General features: G+C 65.2%; 1 protein-coding gene across 4 annotated transcripts in view; it reads left to right on the forward strand.

Moving 5' to 3' along the window:
* Nucleotides 1–225: 225 nt before the first annotated feature.
* Kcnt1 (potassium sodium-activated channel subfamily T member 1) overlaps nt 226–13,204 on the forward strand; it is a 48,336-nt gene continuing 35,357 nt past the window's right edge. Inside the window, exon 1 of one of the 4 annotated variants that reach the window (XM_070015029.1) lies at nt 226–335. In XM_070015029.1, the coding sequence (XP_069871130.1) occupies nt 241–335 (95 nt within the window). In that variant the 5' untranslated portion in view covers nt 226–240. Of the gene's footprint in view, nt 336–12,272; nt 12,465–13,204 lie in introns of those variants that run through there. The other 3 variants (XM_070015030.1, XM_070015028.1, XM_070015027.1) reach the window with 3 other exon arrangements.

Here is a 13,204-nt window from a genome sequence, read left to right on the forward strand (position 1 = left end):
GGCCCCGCCCCGCGCACGTGTCCCGCCTCGGGCCGCCAGGCGCCGCCCTCGGGACCCGCCCCCTCCGGTGTCCCGCCCCCCGGGGTCGCGGAGGCCGGGCTCCGCGCGTCCGGCGGGGCGAGGGGCTGCGCGCGTCCGGCGGGGACGCGGCGGCTGAGCGGGCGCCGCGTGTACCCGCAGGCGGCCCTGCGCCGGAGACGGCGGCCGCGGGTTCGCGCTCCCGGACACCGTCGCCCCAAGATGAGCGACCTGGATACCGAGGTGCTGCCGCTGCCGCCGCGGTACCGCTTCCGGGACCTGCTTCTGGGCGACCAGCCCTTCCCGAACGACGACAGGTAGGCGGGCGGGGGCCGGGGCCGGGGGCGCGGGGGAGCGGGCCGGGGACGGCGGGCCGAGGCCGGGGCCGGGACCGGGGGCGCGGGCCGGGAGCGCAGGGCGGGGGGCCGGGGACGGCGGGCCGGGGGCGCGGGCCGGGAGCGTGGGGGGGGGCCGGGGACGGCGGGCCGGGGGCGCGGGCCGGGAGCGCAGGGCGGGGGGCCGGGGACGGCGGGCCGGGGGCGCGGGCCGGGAGCGCAGGGCGGGGGGCCGGGGACGGCGGGCCGGGGGCGCGGGCCGGGAGCGTGGGGGGGGGGGGGGCCGGGGACGGCGGGGTCGCGGGCCGGGGCCGGGGCTGGCGGCCGGGGTCGCGGGCCGGGGCCGGGGCTGGCGGCCGGGGACGGGGCCGGCGGCCGCCGGGGCTGCGCTGTCCGCGGTGCTGAGCTCCGCGCGCCGCCGCCGCGCCCTTCAACTTTCCCGGCTGCCCGGCGCCCGGAGTTTCGGGGCGCCGCCGACAGGGGCGCGCGGCTGGGCCTCCCGGAGGCCGGCCGGGGTCCCCGCCTCCCGGCGCGCAGCCGCGGCTCCGCTGGCTGGGGTGAAGCCGGGCCGGGCGCGGGCGGCGGGGCCTTGCGGCGGGGCCGGCCGAGCCCTCCGGACCCCGGACAAGCCGGTGGCGGGCCCGGGGCGGGGGGGCGGGGTGCTCTGCCTCCTCCCCAAATAGCTGTCCTGGGTAAACACCGCGCCGGGGCAGGGAGGGGGCGGCGGCCCTGCCCGCGCCGGGGCTCGCGCCAGAGCTGGGGCGCTGGACCCGCGTGTCCTTCAAGTGTCTGCCACTCTCTCGGGACACGCGCACGCGTGCGCGCGCACACCGCACGGGCACGCGCACACACCTGGGCCTGGCTGCACGTTCCTGCCGAGGTGCCCTATTCAAGTGGACGCCTACATCACCGGCGGCTCCGGGAGCGGCTGCTGGCCGGAAACCGTGCGTGCGAGTGGGGCCGTGCGCAGGCCTGCGTGTGCCCAGCCCGCGTGCTGAGCGGCGGGGCCGAGGGGGCGGATTCCCAAGCCTCCATCCAATGAGAGCCCAGGAGCCAGAGTCCTGCAGAGACTCTTAAACTTGGTGATCTCTGTCTGTTGAACTAAGTGCTGTCACAATAAATAAAGCCACCTGTGGAGGAGATACTCGCAGAGAGGTGGCCCCGGGGTCTGTGGCTGGGTGGGGACTCTCTCACCCTTCCCGACCCACAGAAGCAAGCGCTGGGCACCAGAAACCCCAGAACCAGCTCCCCGTGGGCCAGCTCAGCCAGGACTTGGTTAGTTCTAGAAAGCAGCAACTTTAGAAGATTATTCCAGTGAAGGTAGAAAACAGTGTCTGTCTCCCCAGTGGTGCTGGGGTCTTTGGGTAACAGGCAAACGCCGGCCACCGTAGTGATGAGATTGTAATGCCCCAAGCCTTCATTTCCAGAAGTAGATGGCAGGGGCTCTCTGCCAGCCATAGGGGGCCCTGCAGCTTGGTGCTGAAAAGTGCCCCAGGCCCAGGAGGTGGGTAGGAAAAGCTACCATTGATTAAATTCATCACAGAGTCCTGGAGTTACCATCGAATTAATCAGAGTCCTGGAGCTGCCATCGAATTCACCGCAGAGTCCTAGAGCTGCCACTGAATTCATCAGAGTCCTAGAGCTGTGTGTGGTTTACTTTGAGTAAAAGTACCACTGGTGACACTGTATATCACCAACAGCTCTGCCAGGTCCTTCCTCTCCACTGTCTCATACCACAGCATATGTGTCACCCTGAAAGGAAGCCCCTTCACTTTGGGAACGAATTTTCTAGTTTTCTCAAATAGCCTCTCTCTCTGGTGGTTGCAGGGCTATGAGCTGCAGGATAGCTGAGTCTGTCTGTGTCTCTTTCAAGACTATACACTCTAGAATGTCTCCTTCAGGGCCCCCCGCCCCCATCTAGTCAAGGGCAAGTGGAACCAGGGAATAAGACCCCGCCCTTTGTCTGTAATGACATGGGACTCAGAGCCTGGACCCCCAGCTGAGGGTCAGGAGGGTAATGACCTGGGACTCAGAGCCTGGACCCCTGCTCACAGTCCCTCCTCTGCTCCTGACCCTGGCCTGAGGGCCTCTGCCACTGCCCTCGAGGGGCCTCATCTGTTCTCTCCTCAGCCTCCTCCTCCGCCCCCTCAGCATCGCTGATTCCCAGAGTGAAGGATGAGGCGGGGGCACTTCTGTCTGGCCTGCCAGGGCCTCTCCCAAGTGTGCCAGTGGCCCGGGCAGCAATGCCAAGAGGGGCTGGGGATCCAGGCCCGTGCCGCTCCGGGCCTGAGAGGGTCTAGAAGAGCCGAGCCCCACCTGCAGCTGTGGCAGGTTGGCTCCTGTGAGCCACCCAGGGCCTCCATGGGGTGGGGGCGGCAGGGGGTGGCCGGTGTTCTGGGACAGAGAGCACTGATCCCCCGGGACTTGCTAGTCTCTCAGCCCAGGGGCCATCGGAGGGAGGTTGAGCCTGCTTGCTGTCTCTCCCCTGGAGGAGGGCCCCAGCGCCCAGTCCAGCGCAGGGCAGGGCAAACTCAGCACAGAGCTGCCTCCCCCCGCTTCAGGGCAGGCTCCATGGGACAGTTGGGGGAGCTGCACCCCGCGCCTGGCGGGCTGTGGGCGGGTAGAGGGCTGTACTTCCTGTTTTCCAGGAGAATGAAGCCACTTGAAGTGAGTCACCAGGCCTCAGTGGCCTTGGGGGAGAGGAGCTCACCTCCCACGAGGGCAGCGGGGGCCAGGCGGCCAGGCCAGCCTCTCCTGGGGGACCCAGCATACCACGGAGCCCATGGGAGCCAAGAAGAGAGCCTGCCCCTTCAGGGGGCTCATGCAGCCCTGGGTAGATAGACCCTCACGAGTCAGGCCCTGTCCTGGGGTCTCCCCCAGGCAGCAGCCAGGCAAGCCACTTGGGGCCCCTACCCCTCTCAGACAAGCCAGTGCCCCGTGCCCCAGAGCCCTCAGAGCAGCTTCAGGGGGCCCTGGCCTCTCTCGCAGGAGCTGCCCTTCCTTGCCTCCTGAGAACCTCCAGCAGCACAGTGCTGGGAGCTTCAGACTGCGGTCAGCAGCCGCCCAAGGGGCCATATTGGTGAGGCAGCAGAGCTGGACCAAGGCAGCACCTGGGTCATGGCTGCTTCTTAGAACCCTGTTCCTGGTCTGCAGTATGGAGCTAAGGCTCGGCCCCGCCCCCAGGGCTGAGGCTCAAGAAGGAGGGAGAGCTGAGCGCTGGTGGCTCACACCTGTCATCCCAGCTACTCAGGATGCTGAGATCTGAGGATCTCGGTTCAAAGCCAGCCTGGACAGGAAAGTCTGTGAGACTCTTAGCTCCAATAAACCACTAGAAAACTGGAAGTGGTGCTGTGGCTCAGGTGGTAGAGCGCTCACAACTGACCAAAAAAAAAAAAAAAAAAAAAAGGAAGTAGAGGCCTGTGTGTGTTGGGGTGGGGGGGATGGGGGGGAAATGGGATGGGGGAGGATGGGGTCTGCCACAGGTTCATCCTCCACAAGGGGCAGGACCAAGCCAAACCAGGCTTAGAAGAGCTGCTGGTGGGGAGATGGCCCTAGCAGATGGCCACCTCCGGGCCTATTGTCCAAGGCTAAGGCCCCAGGTACTGGCACCATGGGCAGAGTGGGGAACCCTTCTGCACAGAGGCCAGGAAAGTGTCAGAAGTGCTGGGCTGTATTGCTGGGCTCTAGGCAGGTGAGAGGTCTACCCCAGCAACCCCATGTGCTGTCCAGGCTGCGGGAGCCTCGGGGGCTGGGGGGAGGTGTCTCCGTAGGTGGGGAAGGCCCCAGGAGCCCTGAGTGGAGGCACCAGAGCCGGTGTGTGTTTGGACGTGAACAGGGCCCCAAGGTCCCCATCCCAGCAGCCCGAGCTCCTCTGAGAGGAAATGGAACCCACTCACTTCCCCAGAGCCGTCCCAGCCAGTGAGACGTGGGAGACGGAGCCAGGAGGGCCAGGGCCAGGGCCAGCAGCCCCACCTTGGGGACAATGCTGTGGGCGCAAGGAGGAGCAGGCCATCCAAGAGGCCCCAGGACCCGGCGCCTGGCACGGCTGGCCTCCTGCCCACTGTTCAGCTGGGGGAACGGAAGTAGGTCAGGCCGTCCCAGGAGGGCCAATCCCGGGCCCTCTGGAGAAGGAAGGAGCACCAGGCTCCACACTGTAGAAGCCGTGGGGCGTCTCGAGGGTCAGTCCACTCTCAGAGCCACTCACTTACAAGTGTTAATAACTGAACAGTAGCAGCACTGGGCTGGGAGCACCACTCAGCAGGCCATAGTTGGGTGTGGAGAGAAACTTCTTTAGAATCATCCCTGGCTGACTGCCAAGTGCCTGGATGGCCAGGAGCTCATTAATGCCCTTCCTACCCACCCATGCGCCTGCCTGCACGCCACGCTCACCATCCTGGCCTTTCCCCAGCCCGCACCAGAATGGGGAGCCTATGGCCTTCGTTAGGGGAGCTCTGCCCGGGCTCCGCCTCCGCCGATGGCCCTGTCTGTTAGACACAGTCTGGGCTCAGAACCAGCCCCAGGTGCCCAAAGGCTGCCTGAGCAGCAGGTGTTATGAAGGCCTCCACTCTGGGGAGAGCCGGGAATACCACGGATGCTCCTGCAGGGGGCGCACAGGCACAGTGGGCGTGGGATAGGCCACACCTGCCACACTCCCCCTGCCTTGGACTCTGGTGGCTCCCCGTAGGAGACACGGCCATGCGGCATGGCCAGGGCTTTGACATGAGAGACTAGCAGCAGGAAAGATCTGTGCAGCTGGCCGGGCCCAGGGCTGGTGGGGGGGGGGGTATGGGGTGTTGCTCACAGCTGGCAGGAGGGCCCGGGTGAGCAGTGATGGTTTTAGGGGGCAGTGGGGGCACAAGGTGGAGGCAGGGGGCTGCTGGGGTGAGGGCAGAGGCAGGTGAGGAAGGGTGGGAGGATGGGGTCTGAGAAGCGTGCCCTCCCGGACCGGGGAAGAGGGCAGGAGAAGCCCTGTTGCACTGGAGGCCTGGGCTGGCTGGCTGGAGCCTCACACGGGCAGGCTTTGCGTGGACCCATGGGGTGTGAGCTGAAGCTGTCCCAGCAGAAGGCAGTATGGTGGGTGACAATGTGTGCCACCCGTGCCCACCAGGCTCCAGGGTGGGAGTGGAAGCTGAGCAGGCTAGGCCGGCGCTGGAGCGGAAGCTGAGCAGGCTAGGCCGGCGCTGGAGTGGGCTGCTTGTCCCTGCCCCTGGCCTTTGTCATGCCAGAGCCACTCAGCTCCCAGAAGTGTCAGGCGGTGCAACCTTCCCAGGAGGTTATATTTAAAGCTTTGCCTGGGGCCTGTCCTGGACTCCGTGCTAGCCTGACAGGCGGGGCTGGACTGGCAGTTCTGTGCGGTCACCCCAGGGAGACTGGGGCTGGGCGAGCCACAGCGCTGCCCCTGCCTTTCTCCTCATCCACAGGGGCCGGAACCTGCCTAGCACCACATCCTCTTGCTTCAGAGGCTGCAGATGGCCGAGGAAGTGGATTTGGTCCAGGCTGGGAGGTGCTCTGGTTGGGGCAGGCCCAGCTGCAAGGACCAGGAAGCTCAGCCTGCTGTCCCTCTCTGACACCGTCTTTGTGCCCCCTGCATGGGGAAGCGGGGATTTGAGGGGGAGGCCAGGGCTGTGTCTGAAGGTTCGGTCCTGGTCTGCGTGCCCACGGGTGTCCGGAGAGTGTGATGTGGGTCACTGTCCAGTCCAGAGCTGATTCAAGGCTGGGCTGTCCTCCAGCATCCTGGGGTGCCTGGGATAGCCGGGCCTGAGAAGTCCCCGAGTCAGGGTGGGGGACGGAGAGGCCGTGTGACTCTCTTGGTGGATGTGTAGCCCCAGGGCACACTCCGCTTCTGCTGTCTCGCGGCCTGCGTGTGGGCTTGGCCATCTCTCCGCCCCAGGAGGTCCGCGTCGGCAGGACCCACACTGGAGGGTAAAGGGCAAATGGATGAGAAGTGTGGGTAGGGGTGGGCGTCAGCGGGGGAGGGCGGGTCGCTGTTTGCTGGGGCTGTGAGCACTACACGGTGCCTGGGGACTGCAATCCCAGCCTCTCAGCGGGGCAGCTGCCTCCACCTGGCTCTGCGTGGCGAGCCATCAGCGGTGCATGCTTCTGCCATGAGAAGTGGCTCTGACTCTCCAACGCCCACACAGGACACCTGGAAATGCCCTGAGAAAACCAAACCCAGCGTCCTGAGGAGCTGTGTCCCCCATCCTGTCCCCTGAGTTCACAGGGCGGGGCACAGTGCTTTGTCCCCTAAGCCCACACCCCAGGGACTCTCTCGCTGGACTCCAAAGCGGATTCCTTCCGGATTACCATAGAATGGAGCCCCGGCGTCCAGTGAGACAGTGAGGGGCAGCCGCTGCTGAGCCACGAGGCTGGGTAGGGGGCAGTACCTTGCCCAGGTGCCTGCAGCGTATGCGTGCAGCACCCTGGGCTCCTCCATTGGAACATGAAGACGTCATGCTCACGATCGGCCTGCGCGGGCTCCACCGCAGACCGCCTCAGAGGATGGCCCCCACGGCTCTCACCAGCTGGGGCTGAGGTCCAGAGCAAGAGCTGGCAGCCGGGGGTCCTGGCGCCTGCGGCCACGCCCACAGGAAGAGACTGCGCTCCGGATTCTTCCCATCCGAGGCCCCACCTGACCCTAATCACTTCCCACACACGCCCGCTGGGAGTCAGGGCTTCCGCGTGTGGATGTGGGGAGGACACATGTGAGCCCACAGCACACCCAGCGGACAGCTGGGGAGCCCGCGGGCGCCTCCCAGGGACTACGCACACTTTGGTCTAACTTCCTCCACCTTCACCCGTTCCATCCAGTTCTGCGGGGCCCCCAGAGCACCTCCGCCTGCTGCGCACCACAGCAGTCATCAGAAGCCCCAGCACTCGGAGACAGAGGCCATCGCCAGCAAGGTACCAGGCTCTGCGGCGGGCCTCACCCAGACCACGGGGCTGGGGCCTGCAGGCTGGACAGCAGCGGTCCCGCTGGCCCCATTGTGGACCTCTGGATTCCAGAAGTGGAGGAAATCAGAGCCCTGTTGTTCCAAGGCACCAGTTGGTCATGGTGTTCCCAGAGTCTCAGAGGAAGGCCGGCCGGGGAGCCGCAAACGCGGTTTCCAACGCAGGGTTTCCAGCGCCGGGCACTCAGGCTGCCGCCACCCTTGTTGGGAGCCAGCTCAGAAGCCAGTGGCCACTGATGGACCCCGTCCTGGGGCTGCGCTGCCCTCCTGAATGGCAAGCAGAAATGCTGGAAGAAAGGCCCCATGTCCATGGCGGCCAAGTGGGGAGGAGAAGCCACTGTCCTGCTGGACAAGGTCAGTAAGAACAGCCTCCCACCGCCGGCCACCAGTGGGAGCAGTGGGGGAGCGCCCCCCTCAGGCAGGCCGAGGGGCTGCATCTTCCACCATCACCTCCAGGAGGGCTCTGGAAGGAGGCCATTCTGCAGCCAAGGGGAGCCCTGCTCCTTGAGCCCCCAGGGCCTACCAGAGAGTGGGAGCTGACTTGCGACAGAGGGGGGGACAGGAAGAGCCAGGAAGGTGTCCAGGCTTGGGGGGGATGCACTAGAGGCAGGCTGAGGACAAGCCTGGGACTCTTCACAGTTCTGTGCTCAGCTGGGAAGCCATGCGCCAGCCAGTCCAGGACAGACCCAAGCTTTTCACTGGGCCACCACTCCAGGGAGGAGCACCACGTCCAGGGAGGCCCTCAGGAAAGAGCTGCCGGGGAAGGCTACAGGGTAAAGGTCTGAGGCCAGGAGCTGCTCCCCAGCCTCTGTCGCCCAGGGCATGGGGCACAGCCTGGGCCCTAGGCAAGTCCTGGCTCTACCTCTTCCCCTCCTCCATTCTGAGCCCCAGTGGGCTCCTCCTCCAGCCCATATGTGCCAGCTCACTGCCCAGCAAGGAGAAGCTTCCTGGCATTCCCAAGGGGAGACTGGACATCAGGAGGAAGCCCAGCCCTGCCTCTCACCCAGGGGCCTCACTAATTGACTCACTCTCCTCTCCCCTTCTTCTGCCAGGGCCTCTTCCAGAGTGACTGGCCAGGCAGAGCCTGTGTCCCCTTCTGGAGACCAGGGGACCCTGGCAGTGGCTGTGATGCACTCAGAGAGCAGTGTGTCATCAGGCAGGCAGCCACACCCACACCAAAGACTAGCAGCGTCCCTCCCTACTCCCAAGGCCCCCGCGTGGACACCCCCGGGGAGCTGTGGGGCCTGCCTGGATCCTTCCCGGGTCACTGAGCAGTCGCTCTCAGGCACTATCCGTGTCCCAGTCGCTGGGGCGTGGGACTGTGTGGACCCATGGACTCGTGAGGTAAGAGTGGATGGTAAGAGTCTCTGCAGGCCCAGCACGCAGTCACCAGTGTCTGTGTTTGGCAGAGGGTCCAGGATGCCACAGGCAGTAGAGCGAATCTGACCAAATGGCAGAACACCCTTGGCAGGTGGGATGAATTGTGGGTTTGTTGTTGTTGTTGTTGTCTGCTGGTCCTGGGGCTTGAACTCAGGGCCTGGGCACTGTCCTTGAGCTTCTATTGCTCAGGGCTAGCACTCTACCACTTCAGACACAGCGCCTCTTCTCGCTTTTTCTGTGTATGGGATACTGAAGAATGGAACCCAGGGCTTCATGCCTGCTAGGCAGGCACTCTACCACTGAGCCACCTTCCCAGCCCAAGTGGAATGAGTTTTGACCTTAGATTCTTTGGGTATTACAGGGCCCTCTAACAGGGAGGCAGGGAGACAGAAGAGCTAGAGTGGAGATGTGATACAGGAAGCAGAAGCACCAAGCTAAGGAAGGAGTAGGTGCCGGCAGCTGACCAGGACAGGCCCTGTGCTCCCTGGAGCCCCTGGAAGAAGCCAGAAGCCCACCCTGAAGTTTAGGACTTTTGACCTCAGGACAGTGGCTAAGCCTGTGCTTTGTCTCCGTCACTGAACTGGTGGTAATTGGTCACAGCCCGAGGAGCACAGGAGCCATGTTTGAGTCGCTGTCATCTCCCATGCTGTCGTCCTCACCTTGGCCAATAGGGGCCCTTCCAGCTGACCCCTGGGCCCTTCCACGTGACTCCATTTCTCTTTGCTGCTTCCTTGATCTCTGGGAAACTGGATTGCCTGTGCCCTGGGTCTTCTCTGCCAGGTATCTGCCTTCCAGGAACTCCTTCCGCTGGGGATGGAGTGAGGTTCACAATCCTGGCTCAGAGTCTTTATTTTGGATCTCAGTACCTTGCACACCCCCTATGTTTGCTAATTATATTGTTCTTTTTACTTCACCGAGGTTTAAAATGGTTGCAATCTGTTCCATAACCAGACTTTGCATAATTATCTAACACTTGCTGCAAAGCCGTGTACTCTGGCTTCCCGCTGACCACACACACATTCGCCGAGCCTTCTCTATCCCGAGCCTTGTCCATCCCCGAGCTCCCTCCTGTGGCATCTCTTTGAGTGGGCTACATTCACCATTGAGGCGTTTCCCCCAAGAAGAGCATCTGTGCACTTGAGACGTCTCCCCGTGTCTATGTGCGTGGACGATACCTGGGCTGGGTATAATAGTCCCGTCACACTTTCCATTTCTCAGTGTTGGATCTGCCTGGGACAGTCATCCACTGGTGCTCGCTCCAGCCCATCCAGAGCCAGCCAGCTCTGCTCCTGACAGTGATGCCGCCTTCATCTGCTGTCCCCAGAGAGCTCTTTCTTTGGCTCAAGTTCACTGGACTAGGAAGGGCCAGTATCTGAGCAGAGTCGATCCTGCCACTTATTTTCCCAAAACCCAGCACACAGTTCTTCCTTTGCTTTGGCAGTATATTCCTAAATGCTTTCTGAAGCATTTAAGTATTTAAAGTATTGAAGTATCTGAGTATTTAAAATACTTAGAGACCTCAAGGCCATTACCCAGGGGCCCAGAGGGCCCATCAGGAAGCGCATCCACCCTTTCTCCATGCTGGGATTAGAGTCTGCCTCCATGCTGTGGTCAGAGTTGTGTCTAGGTCAGCAATTTGATTTTCAGGGTGTCTTCTGATTGGATTCACTTAGTCATAAAGGGGATGATTTCTGGGCTCCCGGGAGGGTTAGCCGGTCTCCCAGTGTACCTGGTCTGAGATGAACACACTTATCTAGGTTCTGAGCACTGCTTTTATTGAACATCCTGCTCATTAGGGGAAGTTCCTTCTGCCCTGGGGTTGTTTGCTGACAGCTTGGTTCTCTGTCTTTGAAATCCATATTCCCGCCCCCCCTCCTCATCTTGCCTCCCTTCCTCCTTTTCTTTAACTACTTATTTCATCCATAATAGAATGCAGAGAACAGCATGTGTACCTTTTAACTGTCTTCAAATGTACATTCAGTGCATCAGACACATCCAGTGTTGTGCACCATCTTCCTTCCCAACCTGACACTGTCCCTGTTAAATGCTGCCCTCCCCTCTCCCCACCCCGCCACCCTCTGCCCCTAGCACGGACCCCTGACTTCCTGCCTCGGTAGATTTGGTGTCTCTGGAGACCGAAGTAGAATCCCACAGGACTTCTCCTTCTGGCTCATTTCTCAGCCTCTAGGCCCACTGCTGCTGGAGCAGGTGTCAGACTTTTCCTCCTGCCTGCGGCTGAGCCCCACTCCCCGCTGTGGGGGACGTTGCCCGTGCCCCCACCCAGCCTGGACACTGCGGGTCTTCTGCCCTTGGCCACTGTGCCGCGTGTCCCAGGCTTTCCTGGCACACCTGCCCTTGCACCTGTGGCCATTGCACCACCCAGCCCCACGGTTCTCAACCCGCCTCAGCTGGGGCTGGGGGAGCTACCTCACCTCACCTGGGAGAGGGGACCCTCAACACCCCACCTGGGGGGGAGGGGACTCTCAACACCCCACCTGGGGGGGAGGGGACCCTCAACACCCCACCTGAGGGGGAGGGGACCCTCAACACCCCACCTGGGGGGGAGGGACCCTCAACACCCCACCTGAGGGAGAGGGGACCCCCACCACCCCACCTGAGGGGGAGGGGCCCTCAACACCCCACCTGGGGGGAGGGGCCCTCAACACCCCACCTGGGGGGAGGGGCCCTCAACACCCCACCTGGGGGGAGGGGCCCCCAACACCCCACCTGAGGGGGAGGGGCCCTCAACACCCCACCTGGGGGGCAGAGGACCCTCAACACCCCACCTGGGGGGGAGGGGCCCTCAACACCCCACCTGGGGGGAGGGGCCCCCAACACCCCACCTGGGGGGGAGGGGCCCTCAACACCCCACCTGGGGGGAGGGGCCCCCAACACCCCACCTGGGGGGGAGGGACCCTCAACACCCCACCTGGGGGGGAGGGGCCCTCAACACCCCACCTGGGGGGGAGGGGCCCCCAACACCCCACCTGGGGGGGAGGGGCCCCCAACACCCCACCTGGGGGGAGGGGCCCCCAACACCCCACCTGGGGGGCAGAGGACCCTCAACACCCCACCTGGGGGGAGGGGACCCTCAACACCCCACCTAGGGGGAGGGGCCCTCAACACCCCACCTGGGGGGAGGGGCCCCCAACACCCCACCTGGGGGGCAGAGGACCCTCAACACCCCACCTGGGGGGAGGGGGCCCTCAACACCCCACCTGGGGGGAGGGGCCCTCAACACCCCACCTGGGGGGAGGGGACCTCAACACCCCACCTGGGGGGAGGGGACCCTCAACACCCCACCTGGGGAGGAGGGGCCCTCAACACCCCACCTGGGGGGAGGGGCCCTCAACACCCCACCTGGGGGGAGGGGACCTCAACACCCCACCTGGGGGGGAGGGGACTCTCAACACCCCACCTGGGGGGAGGGGGCCCCCACCACCCCAGCTGGGGAGGGGGCCCCGGGACGGGCCTGGGCTGGCAGGTGAGCAGAGCCACCCCGCCGGGCTGCCATCTCCCTGCCTGGCTTGGCCCGCCGGGTCCGCGGGCGCCCTCCCCGTCCCGACCGTACCACTGCGGCGGCGCGGCGATGGTTGCGCCCGGCGCCGCCCCCGCCCGGCTCCCGCAGGATGGCGCGGGCCAAGCTGCCGCGCTCGCCGTCCGAGGGCAAGGCGGGCCCGGGGGGCGCCCCGGCCGGCGCGTCGGCCCCCGAGGAGCCGCACGGCCTCAGCCCCCTGCTGCCGGCCCGCGGCGGGGGCTCGGTGGGCAGCGACGTGGGCCAGAGGTAGGGGCGCGGGCCGCGGCGGGGGGCTGCGCGGGCGCTCCGCCCGCCCCGGGGCCGGGCCTCCTCCTGGCCCGCCGGCCCCGCCGGCCCCGCCGGCCCCGGGCGCCGGGCCGCTGCCCGCCCAGCGCCGGCCCCGGGGCCTGGGAGCCGCGGGCGGCGCGCCCAGAGCGCTCCGCTCGGGCCGCGGGGAGGCGGGCGCGGCCCAGGCATGGGGGCTTGCACGGCAAACTCTGGCTGAGGGGCAGTCAGGGCTCAGGCTCCAGCGGGGAGGCCCTGGGGGGAGCCCCGGGGCCCAGGGCTGACCCCGGAGGGAGCCCCGCAGGGCACAGCACGGGTGTCACGGATGAGGATGAGCGGGCGGCAGAGTTCCTGGCCGCTCCTGCCTGTGCCTGAGTGGGGGGTGCGGGTGTGAATCACTCCTGGACGGTCGGCTCTGCTCGAGGCTTGCGCTTGGGAGAGAAGAGGCCCACCAGGGCGGAGAGCAGGGCGCAGGGCCGGGCAGGAGGCGTTGGTGGAGCATTCCGGGCAGGGGTAGCCAGGGCCAGAGCTGGGGTGTGGGCGTGAAGGGCCAGGGTCAAGGTGCTGAGGGTTGGCAGGGACAGGGCTGACAGATGGTTAGACCAAGGGCCTGGGGTGCCTCCCCCTCCCCGACTCCTTGGCCACTGCTGTCCCCGCACCTGCACACCGACTCCTGCTCATCGCCGTCCCTGTGGGGAAGGCTGCTGCCAGCATGCTCCCAT

The sequence above is a fragment of the Dipodomys merriami genome, unplaced genomic scaffold (genome assembly GCF_024711535.1).
Source record: "Dipodomys merriami isolate MVZ:Mamm:240054 unplaced genomic scaffold, mDipMer1.0.p SCAF_11, whole genome shotgun sequence".
NCBI lineage: Eukaryota > Metazoa > Chordata > Mammalia > Rodentia > Heteromyidae > Dipodomys > Dipodomys merriami.